The sequence below is a fragment of the Macrobrachium rosenbergii genome, chromosome 4 (assembly GCF_040412425.1).
Source record: "Macrobrachium rosenbergii isolate ZJJX-2024 chromosome 4, ASM4041242v1, whole genome shotgun sequence".
Classification (NCBI taxonomy): domain Eukaryota; kingdom Metazoa; phylum Arthropoda; class Malacostraca; order Decapoda; family Palaemonidae; genus Macrobrachium; species Macrobrachium rosenbergii.
The window spans coordinates 62,175,082-62,197,582 of NC_089744.1; the positions used below are offsets into that span (position 1 = coordinate 62,175,082).

Consider the following 22,501-nt stretch of genomic DNA (forward strand, 5'->3'; position numbering starts at 1 on the left):
GGCATTTGTGTAATTCCGTCATACGCGTATTTCTTGTACTTTATTTTTCTCAAATCTCAACTCATCTCAATCCTCCTTTCTCACAGTTTTCAAATAAGTAGGTAAATTCTTCCAATTCTTCCGGTGCCATTGGCTCTAACAGGAGCCCAGCAGACTCTGTCTCACACTGTTCTCTCAGGCACTGAACGAAGATGTCCAAATCATTTTCATCTCCATTTCATCATTATTTCATCTCTGTACGGAGCTTTATGGTATCAGTTACAACCCAGTCCTGTTAGTCAATTAAATTCTTTATTTTGAAACATACAAAATCTTTTAGACATTGTTTCATTGTCATGCCATGATCCATGTCCAAATAGCAGTGCAGATTTTTATAGGTTTCTGTATAATCTTATTTTCGTTGGCAGTTTCAGTCAGTTTGACTTATAATTATTATTCAGCATACCCATTGTTTGATATGTCTCTTTTAGACTTTCAATAAAGCCCAACTCAAGAGAGCCTTTACTGGATATCGTTAATCCAGAATATTTAACCTCATTAAATCTTATTCCATGTAGTGTTGTTTTATTTTTCTGTGCATACTTTGTCCTCATTATTTCTCCTTTTCTTAGCTTTGTCCTACGTCCCATCTTTCTAGATACATTCATTTAATATATACAGCAATATATATATATATATATTTATATATATATATATATATATATATATATATATATATATATATATATATATATATATATATATATATTATATATATATATAGTATTCTTACACAGATCTATTTCCTTATTTCTTATTCAGCAAAACAGTCTGTCTAGTTTACAAGGTGAAATTTTATTTTCAGTTAAAATCTCTTCATTTGTTCCGTCATAACCCGGAGGTCATTATGTCCCTACTTGCCTATTACTAATGCCACTTAAAACCATATACATATATATATATATATATATATATATATATAAATATATATATATATATGTGTGTGTGTGTATATATATGTATGTATGTATATATATATATATATATATATATATATATATATATATATATATATATATATATATATATATATATATATATGTCTGTATGTGTGTGTAAGTGCTTTCCTGTTAATGAGCGACTCCCTAAGGGTGGTGTTATTAGCCCTGAAGCTCTTTTCAGCAGACTATGGTAACAACTTTCAGAGGTGGTAAACAGTATGCTGGAAATGTATAATGTATATATATACATATATATATATATTTATGTATATATATATATATATATATATATATATATATATATATATATATATATATATTCTTGTCTACGTGTCTGTATGTTTGTCTTTAGCCATGCTTCACAGAAAAAAATTCAATTCTGACAGAAAGGCACATAACTGTACTGTCAGAATCTAGCACAATTCAATTAGAGCCATGTAGCCACTTTTTAAATTTAATACTGAAGGTGTTATGCAATGCAAGGCGGCGGTGCTTTATTTGATTCTATGACATTTTGGCATGTGCTCATCATTTTACATTTTCATAAGCATGTTATGTAAAATGCCGAATATTGATTACATTTCAGTATAACTGTCCTGCTTATTCTCTGCTTCCTTTTAGCTTGGTAGCGCGATTTTTTGTCAATTTGAATAACACATTTTTTCATATTTGTCTTCATATACTTTTTTTCACTTACGAGTTTGTTGAATTACCTTTTAAAGTTCACGTATGGAATATTAAACGCCAGTAAGGCTTCCGCACATTAGTTTTCCTCTGCACTTGAATTTATGCTTTAAGTAATAGAAAAACAATAGTTGTTTCATGTAGATATTATTATTATTATTATTATTATTATTATTATTATTATTATTATTATTATTGTTATTATTATTACCATAATCTTTGGGAGCTTGAGTTTCAATTCAGTGGTCCCTGTGGGTTTGATCTATGTGAATAGGGGTTATCTTCTAAATAATAATAATAATAATAATAATAATAATGATAATAATAATAATAATAATAATAATATTATTATTATTATTATTATTATTATTATTATTATTATTATTACTCTTTTTTTTTGTCTATCACAGTCATCCTATTCTACTGGGTGGTTTTTACAGTGTGGGGTTCCGGGTTTCATCCTGCCTCCTTAGGAGTCCATCACTTTTCTCACTATGTGGGCTGTTTCTAGTAGCACACTCTTCTGCATGAGTCCTGGAGTTACTTCGGCATCTAGTTTTTCCAGATTCCTTTTCGGGGATCTTGTGATCGTGCCTAGTGTTCCTATGATTATGGGCACAATTTCCACTGGCATATTTCGATTTTCAGGTCTTGATACTTATCAGATTTTTCCCTTTCTTTCTCATCTACTCTGGTGTCCCATGGTACTGCCGCATTGATGAGTGATATTCTCTTCTTGATTTTGTCAATCAACGTCACGTCTGGTTTGTTGTCACGCATCACCCTATCTGTTCTGATACCATAGTCCCAGAGGATCTTTGCCTGATCGTTTTCTATCACTCCCACAGGTTGGTGTCCGTACCACTTATTACTGCAAGCTAACTGGTGTTTTTTGCACAGCCTCCAGTGGAGGGCTTTTGCTACTGAGCCATGCCTCTTTTTTGTACTGGTTCTGTGCAAGCGCCGGACATTCGCTTGCTATGTGTTTTATAGTCTCGTCTTTCATATTGCACTTCCTGCATATGGGCGAGATGTTATTTCCATCTATTGTTCTTTGAACATATCTGGTTCTTAGGGCCTGATCTTGTGCCTCTGTTAGCATTCCTTGTTTCCTTTTTGAATTCGCCCGTCTGTAGCCATTGCCATGTTTCATTGCTGGCCAGTTCTTTAGTCTCATGTACAGTTTGTGCATTGGTGTGTTGTGCCATTCCTCTGTTCTGTTTTTCATTCTTCTGTCTCTGTATAATTCTGGGGCTGCTTCTACTTTTATCAGTCCTTCTTCCCATCCACTCCTTAGCCACTCGGCTTCACTGGTTTTCAGGTATTGCCCCAATGCTCTGCTCTCGATGTTGACCCAGTCCTCTATTATTATTATTATTATTATTATTATTATTATTATTATTATTATTATTATTATTATTATTATTATTATTATTATTATCCTGGTAATAACTGGTAAACCCCGATCCGTGAGTTTAGTGAAAGTTACTGCTTCGTCTACACGTATTTTTAATCAAGAAATGCGAGAACTTACTGACCTTTTTATCCGTAACCCATCTCCCAAGCGCAAGATTAGTAACTTCTTGCATGTGTCATGATAAGAGTAAGAGTTTAATCGCAGTTTGCTCTGCAGAGAGAGAGAGAGAGAGAGAGAGAGAGAGAGAGAGAGAGAGAGAGAGAGAGAGAGAGACAACCTTGTATCCATTCCTTGAGAAAAGTGTGTGTGTGTGTGTGTGTGTGTGCATGTTTTTCACAAAGAGAGAGAGAGAGAGAGAGAGAGAGAGAGAGAGAGAGAGAGAGAGAGAGAGAGAGAGAGATCATTACGGTAGTGTAATTCTCATTACTTTGCCAGGTACTTTGCTCCTTTTTCCACAGAGTACATGATGTATTTTTTTAAGCTCACTCCAACGAGCACTAATAGTGTCGTATAAGTGAGACTAAACATACGCTGTATATACTCTCATAAGTCTGGCCAAAAAGAAATACACTTTATAAAGTGGTAAGTATTAGTGTTAACCTTTAACCTCCGGTACTCATTAACCTAAGTTATATTGGGTTTATAATGAACTGTTTTTTTATATAATTTTTAAAGTAAAATCGGTATCTCCAATCACTCCCTGAATATCGAAGAAAATTCAGTCTTATATAAATATTTTACGAATAAATTATGATGAGAAAGCTCTCTCTCTCTCTCTCTCTCTCTCTCTCTCTCTCTCTCTCTCTCTCTCTCTCTCTCTCTCTCTCTTGAGATTTAATACCGCTTCCACGTGTGCTGTCGTCTACTCATAGTGAGACTAAGCTCTTGATGAACGACCCTTATTATTGAAGGTGTTTATCTTAATTTGAAATTCTGTAAAAGTTGGTAGAGACAGAATTAACTCGACATTCATACCAGTCATTGAACGATCCCAGCGTTCTTCATAAATCTGTGAAATATTTATGAGATCAAGACATGCGTTCCTCTTAAAGTTACTCTCCTTGAAATTTTATGTTTACGCTTTTGCTGGGGGATTTGTTGACCTGATTTCCCTTATGAATATTGTATTTTTTATGCACGTAAATGCAAATAGGGTTTTGATCTTGATAGAACGCCACGTGAACTAGAAAAGGGGTCAGTCAGTTATGGGGTAATTCGGGAAAAAGAAAGATTCGTCATTCGTCCAGGTGTGAACAGGCATATTACCTCGATTTAGGCTTCGGATTTAAAAACATTTTATGAATGATTAAATAAATAAACAAATCAAGATGTTACGTCTTCATCCCTTTTTTTTTTTTGGACGGATGCTTTAGATATCTCCTGAGAGAAAGGGGCATTGCCTAAGATACAGTCGTTTAGTTTTGTGTTCAGTATTGATTCCCGAATCGGATTATGAATAGGAGCTGGGAATAGAGTTACAAGAAACTTACTATAAATTTCAACATTGCACAGAATACCTGTCCTTGATTTTGGAATATCAGGAAGCATGACCTGACATTCTCAATTTATTCATTTCGATTTTTTTTTTATCTCAATCAATTAGCATTACCAAGTTGAATCGTTGGAACATCATAAGTTCGAACTAGGTGCGAATGCATTATCATTGAGCAGGCTAGCATGAGTTTCAAATGTAAATTTGTCTGTTACTTGTCATATTTGTTAATTTAATTTGTTAGTAACTTCGTTTACCGTTATTTACCCGATTTATTTTTCTTAGTTATTTCTTTTTCATAGCTTATACTTTGCCTTATCATTCCCTTTTCTGTACTTGGTTGCCTTCCATGTTGGGGCCCTTGTGCTTGTAGCATTCTTCTTCTCCAGCTATGGCTGCAGGTTGGCTTGTAGTTACAATAATGACAATAGGAATGCTATTTCACTTGGAATATATGAAATAACAGAAGTAAATGAGATAAAGAAGGATTTCAGTGTAAATGCAAGGTAATCATTACAATTATAACCTGCGCAAGAGCATGTTTCCGTTTTAACATTTTTATTATATTCCATTTGTCTTCCTCTTAATGTATGGGATGTGTTTTCACAGTTCTTTTGCCCATTTTCTTTTTCCACACTATTACCCGTATGAAATTTTATGTACCTTGAATGGTCGTCCACCAAGAATCTTCATATTCGATGATTAACCTATCGTCTTCGTTTAGGACACTCCGAAGATAATAGCTGGTGCTATTGTAAGCTGGGAGCAGTACTTTGTGAATTATTCATTATTAAAAAAAACTGTGTATGTAATACTTAGAAAATCGAAACAACGTTTCACTTAATGTGTCTGGTTTATTATTATTATTATTATTATTATTATTATTATTATTATTATTATTATTATTATTATTTACAGGTATATCGTGTGAGAAATCCATAATGAGCTGTGTAATGCCTCTGAATAAATGAATAAGCTATACTTATTAGTCTGAAGAGCAGTAAAACAATGTCATTTTTTTGTGGTTATCTAGAAAAGTTGTTGTTGGGAAAAGATTCTTTGGCTTTTAAGATCTTTTAATCAAAGTCAGTTAGGATCAAACTTTCATCCAGTTACATTTTAGGCTAAAACCTTTTGGAACCTCGACTGAAATTTAGAGCCTGTGTTGTTAAAATATTATGCTGGTATTGGGTTGCATTTCTGATTAATCGTGAACTTGTTTCGTGCAAGGATAAGTTATGATAATTACCGGTTTTATTTTGTCTTTTATTACATTACATATTATTATTTTTGTTTTTCGTTCGTCATTGTTGTTAAAGACACGATTTCTGTGCATGTTTTCAGCGAATAAAGTTGCGAGAATTATATCCATTCCGATATGCTTGCGTGGCTATCTTGAAGGAAAATTATCTTTACGAAAATTTTATAGAATTCTTATGTATTCCTGTAACCTGGCAGCACTAAATTACTAAACTTTCAGTTGTAAAACGTTTTGAATTTTTACCTTGGAGCACGCGAGGAAAAAAAGGAAAATAAATCTGTTAACCATATATCAGAAAGAAAATGTAAGTAAACCTCTTAACCACAGATCAAAATGAAATAGATTCGTTATCACCATTTTGATATAGCTCAGCATTTCCTTCTTTCCGACTGGTGATCCCCGATCATTTTTAAGCCGGACCTTCTTTCCCTCAGATTCAAGAGAGATTCGTCTTGGGGCCCGGTGAGAAAATTGCGCCAAGCTCCGAAGCCAATGGATGACAGCCGCTGATTACTGGCGAGATGATTTCCAGAGTTTTGAAGTCATTTGGCGTGACAGTTAAGCTGACTCAGGTCGTTGCCTTGGTAGGAAGTTAATTTCCCGACTTCGTAGTCCGGGTGACAAGAAAAGGCCCTGGTTCCTGCTGATTTGGTTCTGTTATTTTTGGGAGAATTATGCTCGACTTCGGACGAATTTCAGAGTCCACGGAAAAGAAGTGGCACAGTGTTGAAGCGGGTGAAAGGTTCTGTGAAGGAGAATGAGTACAGCTGCCTTATGAATGGAAGGGTCTGTGAGATTGTTATCGCTGCCTGTAGGAAAGAAAAATGAATTATTCTTTGAGAAGAAGAGGTTTCGTTAAAAAGAAAAACTCAGTGCAACCTTCTTACGAATTAAAATGTTTTATAAAAAAAAAAAGTAATACAAGAGTCGGACTAATGAAAAGTTACATTAAAGATGTGTTACAGTCATCAGGTAATTGAAAATTTAAATGAAAAAGTTAAAACAGAAGCCAGAGGAATAGAATGTATCTTTGATAGTGTGAAACTTTTTTTTTATTTATAAAAGCCAACAGTTTTATACGAGTGGTAGTATGTAAAAAAACAAGGTACGAAAGAACGTACCGTATGTATTTGAATGGTGCTGTATAGTACCGTATGTTATATCAATATGGCAGGCACAAAATCTAGGTATAATCCCCTTTGTCTCCAAACACGAAAAAAATCGGATTATGTATGAATAAAGGCTCTCAGGACCAGGGGTTACAATCGTTACTTTAACAGCGTCACTTGTTCCGCGTTCATGCTGTTACTGAGAACCAGATATTGTGAGCACTCCAATTCGCCGTGTTTGTTGCAACTATTATAGCTCTATCTCAAAGAGTGTTCGCTTAGAGTGTTATTTGTAGTCTGTGTTATCAAGGGAGTGGGAGAGATCTGCCTCCACTTATGATAAATGTGTCGTCGATGAAAGTAGACTTATCTGTTAATAGATGGAATGTTTGTGTAATGGATGTGGATAAGGATATCTGTCGGTGTTGCATTAGTAAAATTTAGTAAATAAATTAGTTATCTGATGGCTGATAATGGCATTATACAATATTAGTAAGTCACTAATGCCATTACAAATTCAAGAGGGGAATAATGAAAGAGACCCACAAAGTTTCTTATACAAAAGAAAGAATATATCAGATATTGATTAAATATTTGTATAAAACGGGGCTGAGAATATCCTACATACTTCATCCTATTATTCTATTACAGATAAGATATATATTGCTCTCAATAATTTCGTTCATCTTTTTCTTTTTCATTATAAGTATGTTATCCATATACATATTCTTTTAATACAAATAGCTCTATGGATTGTGACGTTTAGGCATACGTACATACACACACACATATATACAGTATATGCAATTTTATATACATATGTATAAATGTGCGTAGGTATATATATATATTAGCATATATGTATATAACTCTTTTATATATATCAGACACATATATATACTCATTCGCTATCAATTATATATATATATATAAATTAAGCGTACGTTTTGCTCAGAACAATCATTTCAAATGTCAAATTAAGGCAGCACTAATCTAATGTAAAGTTATAAACGGTTGATATTGTAATTTTGATTTTTCATGAACGTGCACGGAAATTTTAATGCTAACTAATTCTCTGATGTCTGTGAACTAAATACTGCTCATCAACAGTTTTTCTTTGCGTGTGGTCCACTTTTCAAAAATCAGATAATTTGTCATCGGTGTTAACGTTGCTTTTAATAATAATAATAATAATAATAATAATAATAATAATAATAATAATAATAATAATAATAATAATAGTAGTAGTAATAATAATAATAATTTATGTGGTTAGGGTAGTAACTATTTCTTTTATTATTAATTTCTCGCAGTAACTCTATTCGTTCAGCTTCATAAAATAAACCTATAGAATAAAAATGTTTGCACCTGGAGGGGATATGATTATTATATATTGTATTACGATGAAACTCAGGTAATGAAAATAGTTTTATTTTCAAAGGTAGTTTTTCAGCCTTAGTAAATATGATACAAAAAAAAGTGAGCAACAGATGTCTGTTTCATCAAAAAGGAAAAATCAGATTATATGTTTCTGGAACAAGGCACTGTAAGAGCCGATCTGTGAGGGAAGTTTATATATATTTCATTCCTGCAGTGCCCGTTTTAAAAATTGCTGATATTAACTTAGTATATATTTAAATATAATAATACTTTGAGAAATAACCTTATTAAGAATAGCCCACCCAATTCAAACAATATTGTATACAGTATTCCTTGCAAAGAATGTAATAAGGTTTATATTGGCCAAACATCAAGAGGACTAAAAGTAAGAAGCTCCCAACACAAAATATGCCATTTCAAGAGGCTTATCAAATAATGGCATTGCGGATCATTGGCTTAAGACAGGCCATGCGATTAACAGGGATAAGTCATCGATAATCTACAAGGTCAACGACCATCGGAAAAGGAATCTGTTGGAGACTGTGTTTATTGAAGCCAGGAGCCCCAGGAATGTTAATCTCCACCGTGGATTATCCCTTGATCCTTTGTCCCTGTCTTTTTTGTTTAAAGAACATGCTGCCCAGATTAACGAACTGTAACCCCGCCCCCCTTCTGTTTTTGTATATAAAGTTCTGTCAACTTCTTTTGTATTCAGTGTGAACTTGAAAATGTAGAATAATCTATGGAAGTACTTGTTCAAAGTCGTGCTTTTCACTCACCTTCTTACGTGGATTTTGTGATATTCTCAAGCGCGATTTCCTTCGTGCTGCATTGGATACATACATACATACATACATACATACATACATACATATATATATATATATATATATATATATATATATATATATATATATATATATATATATATATATATATATATATATGTACGTATGTATAGATATATTACATTCAGGAAAAACATAAGCAGAAAGAAAATTCGCTGGTTAATAACCTTTCCTTTTGAGAATTTAATCTTACGGATAGTTTTTTCTTGATTATATTTTCACTCGTGACACTTAATAACATATTAATGATGTTCGTTTGTCCTGCATCTACATTAATAACATAATGCAGTTCACACTCGTAAGATTTCGAAGTCAGTTCCCAAACTCTTGCCAGCATCGAAACACAGTAAAGGGACGGTAATTGTTCGGTTACATACGTTGGTAAGTGGTTAATTTTATTTCCATCACTTCGAAGAATTAGTACAAGACACCAGCCCGAAGCTTACCACTATACATATTTTGTTCGAGCTCTGTAACTTTCAGCATCTAGGGGGCGCCACTTCTATAATACCATTTATATTTGTATGGCATGGGTTTTATGTTTTGTTCTTCATCTCTCTCTCTCTCTCTCTCTCTCTCTCTCTCTCTCTCTCTCTCTCTCTCTCTCTCTCTCTCTCTCTCAAACCCACACGTGTAATCATTCAGACTAAGTTTATTAGTTTTTCTGGTGCTGTCGATAATTGTTTACTTTTTTGTGTTTACCTGCGTAGTGAGTTATTCAAGGTACGAATATTTAGCTTATTTTTTTGTTTTTTTGTTTAGAGGTTAAAATACGTTTTTTTTCAGGTCTATGGACTTTGCTTAAGGTTATTAAGTCTGTTGTGCATTTTCCAGTTTGCTTAAGGTTATTAAGTCTGTTGTACATTTTCCAGCTCAATCGGTCATAATTAGTTATGAATTCATTTTGTATTATTTGTTCATAGTTCCCTTAAGCGATCCAAATTCCTCTTTTCATTTATAGACGTTTCAAAACCACTGCTATGATTGATTAGCGTAAACCACCAACTTCGTTGAATTTATCGAAATTATACATTAGATTCATGGAATGCAGTCTTTAATCATTTCTGAGGGGAAAGTGACTTAGCACAGAGATAGAATTTGCTGTTACAGGTGTTAGATTCCTCTCAATGGAGAAGACTCATTTAGCAGGGTAGACTCCACTGTTTTGCGATGTGAAAACCAGCCCCAATTAACATATAGTTTGCATCTTTCTTTTCTCACTCTAATTTTTGAAGTGGTGTTTTTGGAATATCTTTTTCAGGGAAACTTCAAAGGCACTTTTTTGTTGCACTTTTCATCAAATATACCTGGCACGGCAAAGAATCGTTCAGCTTGTTTATAGCTGTTCCCAATGTATTAATTTGTCTGCAGTATATCTTCCATCCTGTATATTAATACTCGTTAATCTCTCTCTCTCTCTCTCTCTCTCTCTCTCTCTCTCTCTCTCTCTCTCTTTCTCTTTTATCTCTTTTCGAGAGAACTTTCAGTATGCTTATTAGATTAACATCCATCAGCAGTCTCTCTCTGTCTCTCTCTCTCACACACACACTCACACACTCTCACACACACACACACACACACACACACAGCCCTTACTCTATATCACATCAGCCCTTCTCTACTCTATATCTCTCCTTCTCTCAGGGTTCTCTCTCTCTCTCTCTCTCACTCACACACACACACACACAGCTCTCAGTATTTCCTGAAGGTTCATTATCAGAATTCTCTCTCTCTCTCTCTCTCTCTCTCTCTCTCTCTCTCTCTCTCTCTCTCTCTCTCTCTCTCTCTCGTAGAAAGCTTTCAGGATAATCCCGACAGAATTTCACCAAATTAGTTCGCTACTTCGTCAGCAGGGGAGCATGTAAACTGGTATGACAAGGGTTGAGAGAGGGCGTATGGGAGCGTCAGGTGAATAGATCGGTAAGGGTGGGTGAATACTGCACTCGGCGTGTTAGAAAGGTCGGGCCGGCAATTGGGAGGAGGGGGTTGTGGGGGTGCCAAGCTCGACATGAGAGGCATTTAGGTGCACTTGTTGGGCCCACCATTTTTTGGGCCGGTGGAAAATCCGAGTATATGACGATTTGATGAATGCTCTTGTCCTTTCCCAAGTACGAAGGATTTGACATTTGAGTCTATTTTATTTCCGTTAGCTTTTTTATTCGGAACCCCGAAGTGTTTCTCTCTCTCTCTCTCTCTCTCTCTCTCTCTCTCTCTCTCTCTCTCTCTCTCTCTCTCTCCTTACTGTACTCGGTGCATATGATACCTACAGGAAGTCCTCGTTCAAAAAATGATTAAAGAATAAAAAGACAGTAACAAAATGAATAAAAATAAAGATATAGACAAAAACAAACATGAAATAAAAATGACAATGTTTAGAAGAGGTTAGCGGTAGGGTACTAAGTATATCATTTATAAATAATTTTCCATTCAAAGCCTGCTGTTTTATCCTTGCCAGCAATTAATAAAAATTATCACTTTAGCCTCTAGAATGAAAACAATACACGCATACTTTTTTAAAAGAGTCTTTCCTCTTTTAGAATGAAAAGGGACAAAAAACATGATAAAAATATTCTTGCATAAATTGTGAAAAAATCTGCCCTTCCTTTTGATAGTATGTTTTCCGTTGTAATCCACTTTTGCCGACTTTACTTCATGCATATGTATTTGTTTACATGCATGTGTGTATGCGTATTAAGCCGGAGCAGTTGACATGTTTGCTTTTCTGTGCGAAAGTTACAGGCTACTCACTGAGCAAGAGCCGTGCTGGCATAAACCCACCTAAATCATAAACATGTTTCGTAAGAAGAATGAAAAATATGACTTTGCATTGGCTGCTTATACTTTAATCGCCAGTTTTAGGATAACTCTGAAGTGAATGACATAAGAAGAGTTTGTAATGCAAGGAATTTGGAAAGTTTACATCAAATTTTGTACCATCTGAAGCCTAATCATTAAAATGGCGTAGACATTTGGTCATTATATTCGCGTGAAGACTATATCTCCGATTAAATTATGTATTCTGGATGAAAATTTAGCGATAGGAAAATGTTTTGAAATTGATACTGAGATCATTAGGCTTCACTTCACGTCTGGTATAACATTTTTCTTTTTATCGCATTTATTTAAACTTGCTAGCCGAATATTTATTGAAAAATTATGACGACATTATGAAAAGTGTGGATTATCTCGGGGAAAGAAATCATAAAACCTCTAGAAGTAGACGGTGTTTCACTTGAAATGACATGAATTGAAACGCAGGAAGTTGTGATATTTTAATGATTATATGCTTATATAGCATATAAGATTGATGAAAGTCAGAAAATGAAATTCCAGATTGCTAGTAGAGTGTACTGATTTGAAGCAGTATGGGGGTAAATGAGTTTAAATTAAATGATTCTCTGTATTTAAATTCAGATCCTTTTTCCAAAAGCGTAAAAAATAAAAAAATAAAATAAAATGAATAAAATTTTATCTCCTACCACCACGCGCTAGGAATACCTCGAAAAGTCTGTTGCCGCTTCGCTTATTTTTCCTTACGAAGAATTCAGGCGTTGTCACTAAGCTTCTTGGGAGCCCTCTGGAAGACTAATTGAAGAGGCGGACTTATCCCACTTGCGGGCTAGATTTACCTTCGTATTCTCTCCTAAGTACAAAAGATGACCGACCCTTCATGGTGGGAAAACGTAGTATGATAAATTTCTTCCTTCTTTCTGTGATGTATATTCTGGTCTCTATTCGATGTCCTTTTGATTCCTCGAGAGTATGGATTAAAGTGGTTGAATGCCGCTTGCTTATCTTTTATGAAATAGTTCTTCTCTTGCACCTTGTGAAATAAGTCTGGCCCAGCAAACTGTTTGCGCTCTTACCAAAGTATTAACTTGTTAGTTCTTTTGTCCTTTGATATACTGATTCCTTGAGTTTGTGAAGAAATATAATTAGATTTTTTTAATTCTTATTTTAGGTTGTGTGAAATTTTCTCCAGCTTATCAGTATATCATGATATAAAAAGGACCCAAGAACAGAAGAATAAAATAAATGTGTTGCCAGGCACGCAAGTTAAATATTAAAAAAAAAAAAATTTTATCAAAAGATGGCTTAATATCGTACTAGTATAAAAATAAATCACGTGTAAATGTTTGGTAATCATATCGCCAGTCTCATATAAAAAAATGTGCAAATTACAAAATCAATTCTTGTATTAGCTGACATTTACATTCAGCGACAAAGATTGTACCGAGGATTCTTCCATGATAGAAGAAATAGCTTTGCATAATGACCGCCATTCGTATGCGCCGGCGATCCCCACCTCAGACCTCTTTTAGCTCGCACCGAATTTCCACACCTCGGCTTGGCTGTGGCATTTTCTCCGAAGATCTAAAAAGGGATTGGTTCCTCGACGACGTCCTATCCGAGAAGGTCATCGCGGGCATGTATGTGTCAATCTCGAAGAGGCTTCATTCTCTCACTCCCTGTCTCTCTCTCAAGTGTACTATATCATTTCCTATCTGAAGGAGCCGCGTCAGAGGACCTCCCGCGGAAATGGAATGCATTTCATCCGCCCTGCCTCTCTACATCATAGGCCAGGGGATTATCTCATACTCTATATGCATAGGAATTCTACGTGTGAGGAACACCGCCACCATCCTCCTCCCCATCTCCCTCCCTCCCTCTGTCTCCCTCAACGCCAACACTCAATAACCGCTCCCTCAAGCTGATTTGATGCCACTTGACCATGACGATCACCTATACCGCTGGTGGTGGCGAGTTGGTCAGGCTGTGGTTCTTTCTCCCTGGGGCATTCCTTCCATTCCTCCTCAATACATACAGCAACACCCAGCAGGTGTGGTTCTTTTGTATTTTATATGTACACACAAATACACACCTTATATTTATGTATACCCTTTATATATTTATATGCGTGTCTGTGTGTGTATATATATATATTTATATATAATATATATATTATTTACATATATATATATATATATATATATATATATATATATATATATATATATATATTATTTATATATATATATATATATATATATATATATATATATATATATGTATATATATATATATTTGGATGGGTATTTATATTTTCCTACCTATCTTTGGATGTCATTTAGCATGTGTTTTTATACCTATCTGTATGTGTATATATATATATGTATATATATATATATATATATATATATATATATATATATATATATATATATATATATATATATATATATATATATATATATATATATATATATATGTATAAATTGTTGTTTCCTTTCCTAGAAGCTCTAGTCCAAGTAACACCCACAACTGTATTAAATTTCATTCGCTAAATAAAACCTGAACGTTGATGCTTCTCTCTCCATTTGTCTCAGTGGTCTTGATTTCTATTTTAATCGCCAGTGAGCGTTGAATGAATAAAGCAGCTGTTTAAAAGCGCCGGGACCGCTCGCATTCACCAGCAGACTTGCGTCGCATTCCTTTGATGACGGAAGGGGTATGATGCAGCCAGAGAGTACTTTGAAGGCTTTTGAGGTACGTGGCTCGTCGTTGCCATCCCGGAGTCTCGCGGCTGACCGCAAAAGAAGTCGTCCTTTCGGTCCGACCTGAAAGAGATTAGGATCCCTTTGCGTTGTGGAACACGACAAAGTGTTTGAAGTCTGCGCGCTAAGCCCCGACCCTTCGAGTTTTACATCATTATGTGTCTAGTAGGACAAGGGATTACAAGGGCTTTAAAAGGTGTCCATATATAAGTTCCTCTCTCTCTCTCTCTCTCTCTCTCTCTCTCTCTCTCTCAGTGAAGGTGTATGTTTGCGTATACATCGCTGGATGGAATATTCTAAATGCCATTGAAAGGGATGATAGAACTACTGGAACCCAAAGCTCAATTCAATGTTGTTTTTTAACAATATTCCTAGCGAGCGCTGGTGAGTAGCATTGGAACCGATAAATTTATTTTGGGTAAATCATAGTAGTAAACAATCACAATACCGGTTGATATTTTTATCCATAATAATAATAATAATAATAATAATAATAATAATAATAATAATAATAATAATAATAATAACAAGACTTCAGTTTGAGTAGCAGTATATTTTTTTTTATATTCCTCCATATTTGATGAGCCCGTATCGCCGGTCCGTGAACCCGGAAAGATTAAAAAAATCTAAATACAGTTTGTCTTAAATGAAAATGAATATTGAGTTGTTGTCAGTAGACAAATATTAAGATTCTTTGTCCCTAATAAATAAGTAAATATAGAATTATCCAAAATACAGTAATTGTGAAAAAATGGTTTGGATTTTGTTTACAGAATCCAGCAAAGTTACCTCACCCTCACCAATAAAATAATAAAAACAAAGACTATGAAGAATAATCGCGTGAATGAAATAAGACCCTTGTCTCGTGTGTTAAATCTTGACATTTCTCTCCCGAAAAAAAAAAAGGTTGGTCCTTTTGATTTCCTAAAGTTTAGCAATTTTAAAGTATATAAGAATTTTTAACAAATGAACTTTGGGTCTCTAATAAAATTAGATTCATTTGAGAATTTAAATTTATATTTTAATTATATATTTTTTGTGTTGCATTTTCACCCTGCGTTTTCTCGTTGGTATTTTCACAACTGAAACTTATGAATATTTTCCGGAATAGTGCAGATTTGAAGGAAAAACGGAAGAAGAAGAGAAAGATGAAACAAAATAAAAGGAAGAGGATCGGGGAAGGCGGGGGCTCCTTATAGGAGGAGACTAGAGGCTAGAGGCTGCAGGAGCAGGAAGGAGCGAGAAGATGAAGTAATTAACTTTAATCGTGCGCATTGCTTCCTTCATCTCGAACTTTTACCAGATGCGGGGAGAAGACGATAGGTAAACACGGACATAAAGGGAATCATTAGCGTTTTTACCATTCCCGAAATTCTGCCCGTTCTCCCCCTCTCCTTTTTTCCGGAGCTTTTGGCTTTCATCCGCTGGATGTATTTAATGACTTCTGGAAGCAGATGATAGCTCTGCATTGGGGCCCAGCCACCCAAAAGTCTTTATTACGAAAATTTTCCTCATTACCGCCAGTACTTTTTGAACTTCATCTGAATGGGTTAGTGAGGAAGTTGCGTTCCCTGAATTATCGTCATTTTTTTTCCTCCCTCGGCTCTTCGTTTTCCTTCGTTTTCTTTGCTGGTGATGGTCCCGTTCCTCCTCCTGCTGACGTCCTGTATGGGAAACTCATTCCTTCCCTGGGCGGTGAAGATCTAAAACTCGGGACTCTCGTCGTTTATTGACTCGGGTGTGAATTAAGTTATGTCTGTCTGATCGTTTCTTTTTATTTGATTTAGTTTTTTACGTATTTTTTTTTTTTTTACTTTTCGAGGGGAGGGGGGGTGGGAGAAGAGGTTTGTGCTTGCTTGGTTTCAAAGTATATTTCTTATTGATGAATTAACTCATCTTGTTGCAATGTCTTTACTTCCTACAGTTACTGCTGTCTGATCGTGTCTTTTTATTTGATTTAGTTTTTTGCTTATTTATTTTTCCGGGGGAGGGAGGTTGGGTGGGTGAGGAGAGCGTGTGCTTGCTTGGTTACAGGAATTTTTCTTATTGATGAATAATTCCATTTAATTGCAGTTTCTTACATCTCACTCTTCTTACCTTCTTCCGATATTTCCACTGCCACAACTACTGAAAACGAATAATTGTGGAAGGCCTGCATAACGAAGCGTTTTCGTAAATTGAAAATATAATGAGAGTAGGTCATTGCACCTCCTGTAATAGACTGGAGCATCACAAAGAATAACACTTTGATTTCTGCTTTTACTCAAATTCGAAATTACCTGCATGAGAACAAATTCTTTTGAAAAAGACAGCAATCGGATATTACAAACCAATATTTAATATTAAATCAGTCAATCAGTCGATCTGACAACTATTACAGCACTTTCAAGCTTGTTGTTAAAATGGGTGTCATTCAATACGCAAGTTTGTGGTCCGTGTCCTGAGCATGAGATGTAACATTGAAAGAGGTAAAAAGATAGTAAGCTCTTCATTCATGTCAGGACTATGCTACTTGTTGTGTGATTTTAGTATACATTATATGCACAGCGACAAAAGCATTGTTGCTTTGTTGTTATGGTGGAATCACATAGGGGTTTTGAAACCGCTGAAACACCAGAGGCGTCTCCTCTACATTTATCTAAAAATGCAGTCAGTTTTTTTCCCGGACACGGTTGAAGCGTCGAGAGAGCAAGATACAGATAATGTTAAGACAAGAAGTGCAACAGGTTGTATGTACTTCCTGTTACGACACCACATACCTTAAAACCCACACTAACCTTCACTAGTGACAGTCATTTTATAGAAATATAGTCTGTTTAAGTATGTTTCGGAATTACCTAATGTTACCTGGGTAAGTAAAACTGACGTGGAAATTACTTAGTATTTAATAGACAGCAACCTAAACCTCGGGAGAGTGCCAAAAAGGGAGATAAATTAACAAAGTAAACATAGGTACAACTAAACAACATGTTGAATCGATCATCGAGGTGACTGGGCTCGATGTAGAGCAAACTCACTTCAGAATCCAATGGGAAACGCCTAAGGAAATTATATTTATGACGACGCCACCGAGATAGAAAGTGACGCTTATTATGAAATCACTAAGTTGTGTTTACTACATATCACATAGGCCATTCTGATGCCACCTCGTACCTGGTAAGAGTAGAGAGCAGAAGTGGAAGGTAGAATTCCGTAAGTCTTACAGATGGTGGTGGACGGCCTGGAAGGTAGAATTCCGTAAGTCTTACAGATGGTGGTGGACGGCCTGGAAGGTACGATGGTGGTGGACCCTGGAAAATCTTAGATGGTGGTGGACGGCCTGGAAGGTAGAATTCCGTAAGTCTTACAGATGGTGGTGGACGGCCTGGAAGGTACCGTAAGTCTTACAGATGGTGGTGGACCCTCACCAGATGCCTCTCCTGGAAGGTAGAATTCCGTCTTACAGATGGTGGTGGACGGCCTGGAAGGTACCGTAAGTCTTACAGATGGTGGTGGACCCTGGAAGGTAGAATTCTCTTACAGATGGTGGTGGAGCCTGGAAGGTACCGTAAGTGCTCTACAGATGGTGGTGGACGGCCTGGAAGGTACCGTACTTAAGATGGTGGTGGACGGCCTGGAAGGTACCGTAAGTCTTACAGATGGTGGTGGACCCTGGAAGGTAAATAAGTCTTACTGGTGGTGGACGACCTAAAAACAGATGGTGGTGGACGGCCTGGAAGGTGGATCTTACAGATGGTGGTGGACGGCCTGGAAGGCACCGTAAGTCTTACAGATGGTGGTGGATCCTGGAAGGTAGAATTCCGTAAGTCTTACAGATGGTGGTGGACGGCCTGAGGTACCGTCTTACAGATGGTCCCTGGAAGGTACCGTAAGTCTTACAGATGGTGGTGGACGGCCTGGAAGGTACCGTAAGTCTTACAGATGGTGGTGGACGGCCTGGAAGGTACCGTAAGTCTTACAGATGGTGGTGGACGGCCTGGAAGGTACCGTAAGTCTTACAGATGGTGGTGGACGGCCTGGAAGGTAGAATTCCGTAAGTCTTACAGCTGGTGGTGGACGACCTGGAAGGTACCGTAAGTCTTACAGATGGTGGTGGACGGCCTGGAAGGTAGAATTCCGTAAGTCTTACAGATGGTGGTGGACGGCCTGGAAGGCACCGTAAGTCTTACAGATGGTGGTGGACGGCCTGGAAGGTAGAATTCCGTAAGTCTTACAGCTGGTGGTGGACGACCTGGAAGGTACAATCTTACAGATGGTGGTGGACGGCCTGGAGGTAGAATTCCGGTCTTACAGATGGTGGTGGACGGCCTGGAAGGCACCGTAAGTCTTACAGATGGTGGTGGAAAAATGCCTAATTGGTCGGTACCTGCATGCCCCTCACCATGCCTCTCATAGTGTCAATGGATGACCTTCGTTAATTCCTATCTTTAAGGCGGTAGCAAACTGCCACCACAAAAGAACCCGAATAAGTCTTCGCCTAAAACCGTCTGGATTATCGATCCTCTCTTTTATCTGGGTATCAGACTCTGGTCCTTCGGCACAAGTGGCAGCTGTCAGATACACTAAGTTCCTATAAAGAAATCATAATGAGTATCTAGGAGAGTAAAGAAATTAATGAGTGAATAGCAAAAACAGGAGTAAAAAAAAGGAGGGAGCCGGGTGCGATGTAGCGAATGCAATTGATTCCGCGCGGTTCATAGCTGAGCTTCGTAAATGAATGCAACCGCAGTTCATGTATCATCAGCTTCAGCGGAAGAAAAATGAAAAGGTTTATCTTTCTATGAACAACAATATAATGTCAGAGTTTGGCAATGAACTTACTAACAGTTATTAACGCCTGTGAGTGTCTGAATTCTTTCCCTGCCATCAGGATTGTAGCGAGAATAACCTTCGCTAATTAATTTAACAAGCACAGTTAAGGTATTTTTATGACAGTTTTGATCCGCCTATGTCATCTGTCAAGACAGTGCGCGATTAACAACAAAATATCTAATATTTCCAAGGTTCAAAATTGCGTAATCAGCTCGGGAATCATATATCATAAATGTTTGCGAGTCAGGGCAGGAATATGTTGTTTTAATAATTTGATGATTCTCTTTATCAGGTTCTTTACTAAAAAAGATTTTTTTCGGATAAAACGTTTGCTGTACAATGTTTTAAGTAACAGGACACCAAGAAAAAAATAATATACTGTGTAATTAATAGCCATAGATGCATCAGATTTGAATTTGGTCATAAGTAGCTAAATATTCAGTATGTTGACCAAGTTTACAGATTACTAAAAAGAACGTATAGGTCAGATCAGTTATATTAAAAAATTTCATGATACTTGAAAAGAACGTCTCTAGTCTTTTTCGTTCCCCTTTTGAAGTAAAAAAAAAAAAACCGGCAACAGTCATTAAGATAAAGTACGTGCGTTCATGTAAATCTCGATACAAATGTAATATAGATAATATAGGCACTGGATATTATTTTTTCTAGCTAATGATGCTCACTCAAGAATTTTCCCTCAAAGTGGCCCTCCGGACTCCCACCATCTATGAATGAATGGTGCTTTATCGTGATTACACATCAGTTTGGGCCTGCCTTTCCTGATGATTCTATGGACACGTCTCCCACGAACGCACGTAACTAATGTTCGTAAAATGTGTCTGACAAGGTCACTGCTGTATAACGATAGGGAGAACGCGGCAGGAATTATTAGATGTTGTAAGTTTAACTTTATATCTGACAACGCACGTAACGGGAGAGACGAAGAAGGAACGTCCTTTGAATACTGAAAATCTCGATGAATAGTGACTGAGACTTAAATGGTAAAGACGTCAATTTAATGAAAGTTAGAATTCAAATGTATGGAAATGCATAGGAGGAAACGGAATCAAGATAAACATGCAAAAAATGCGCCGAAATTTTCTGTACATTGTATAATGCTGTATGAAACTCTCAGTTGCGGCCCTTTAAACTTTCAGCCACGGCCCGGTGGTGGCCTGTGTTGTTGGCACCTTAAATAAAAATAAAAACTACTGAGGCTAGCGGGCTGCAATTTGGTATGTATGATGATTGAAGGGTAGATGATTAACATACCAATTTGCAGCCTCTAGCCTCAGTAGTTTTTAAGATCTGAGGGCGGACAGAAAAAGTGCAGACGGACAGACAAATAGCCATCTCAGCAGTTTTCTATTACAGAAAAGTAAAAAAGTAACTTGAGTAGATCAGTTAATTTTAAGATAAATTGGAATTGTAAAAAAAAAAAAATGGGTCCTTCAACACATAGCCATGACTTGATAACGCCGATCCATGAAATCTCGCGAGAGAGAGTGAGAGACGATCAAAGGATCCTTCTCCCTAAAAATAACTCACTTTCCTTTACCGAAAAATGTTTTAAAACAAGCTGAGAAATAAACATTATAAATACAGCCAACATTAAAGTAATGGATGATTTCTTTTCCTTTTCTATGTTGTCAACCCTTGTCACTAATGGCATTTTTCAACCCATGTCAATATGGGCGTTTGTCAACCCATGTCAATATGGGCATTTGTCAACCCATGTCGGTATGGGTATTTTTCAACCCATGTCAGTGTGGCCGTTTGTCAGCCCATGTCAATATGGGCATTTGTCAACGCATGTCGGTATGGGTATTTGTCGACCCATGTCAATATGACATTTGTCAACCTCTGCCAACATGGGTACATTGCATTCTTTGGTTATCAGTTACTCTTGAGTAATAAGATTTTAAGAAGCATCCTATATAGAGGTTTGCAGCAGAAGGTGTCTGTGAATAAGGGTTGTGAATGCAAGAAATGAATCTATGAAATAATGAGAATTTGTTGTAACTGGCATCCAAACATTAATAAAGATTCGATAGCGCTATGGAAGGTCAGAGTAAGCTAGGATCCACTCCCGGGGTCAGCTTAAACAGTATGGATTACTTTGAAGACATGGAAGGGTTAAAAAAGATCTGCGCATTGTTTGTAGATTGCATAAAAAACAGCCCACTTCTTAAAAGATAAAAGAAATTTATTATTGTAAAACAAAGTAATCTCTCAAACAGTTTTATGCTACCTGAAATTCCAGTTTTCTCTTAGACTAATGGTCTAGTCCTTAGAACCTAACAGTGTCTATAAGTGTGGGGTGGATTCAGTTTCCAAAATATCATCATATGTGTTCCAGACTTTTTTAACGATACTCTCGTTACTTGCTTCGTGTATTTATTTAGGACCTGAAGCGACGTCACGCTGACGGGTGGCGATAGTATACGTTTTTTCAACAGATGCCCGATTGCGTGCAAAATTGCAAATAGAAACATAGCTAACATAATAAGACGTTTATCCGATGGGTATAAAAAGAACAGCGAAACTAAAAATGCAGAATATCGGGAGTACATCATGTATGCTGTTTAACGGAGTCATTTGGAATATATAATTAAACTTGTTCATAATTTTTTTTTTCATTACATGTTGCTGTCATCAATTATTTGATCATGCACGCATTTACTCTGTGAACGAAATTACGTTTCGGAATGTCAGTGGATAATAAAAGAGTCTGCTGTGACACGAGAGGTAATATGCTATAGGAAATGTACACACAGCTTTGGGGAATGAATCCAGTCCATCGGAAAGACCGCGCCGGGTGGAGGAAGCGAGAGCTTGGAGAGAGAGAGAGAGAGAGAGAGAGAGAGAGAGAGAGATGTCTTGTTGCTGAGTCAGTTCGCCATATTCATTAATGCGAGGTAGGATTTGTCGGTCCTGGTAACTAAGCTCACGTTCATATTTAC

At 36.4% G+C, this 22,501-nt stretch overlaps 1 protein-coding gene across 1 annotated transcript in view; it reads right to left on the reverse strand.

The window, feature by feature from the left end:
- LOC136837854 (uncharacterized) overlaps positions 1 to 22,501 on the reverse strand; it is a 90,101-nt gene that overhangs the window by 42,136 nt on the left and 25,464 nt on the right. The window contains exons 2-5 of the mRNA XM_067102745.1: positions 18,811 to 18,993; positions 18,400 to 18,473; positions 18,134 to 18,224; positions 17,880 to 18,045 (exon numbers count right to left, since the gene is read on the reverse strand). Of these exons, the coding sequence (XP_066958846.1) occupies positions 17,880 to 18,045; positions 18,134 to 18,224; positions 18,400 to 18,473; positions 18,811 to 18,993 (514 nt within the window). The remainder of the gene's footprint in view (positions 1 to 17,879; positions 18,046 to 18,133; positions 18,225 to 18,399; positions 18,474 to 18,810; positions 18,994 to 22,501) is intronic.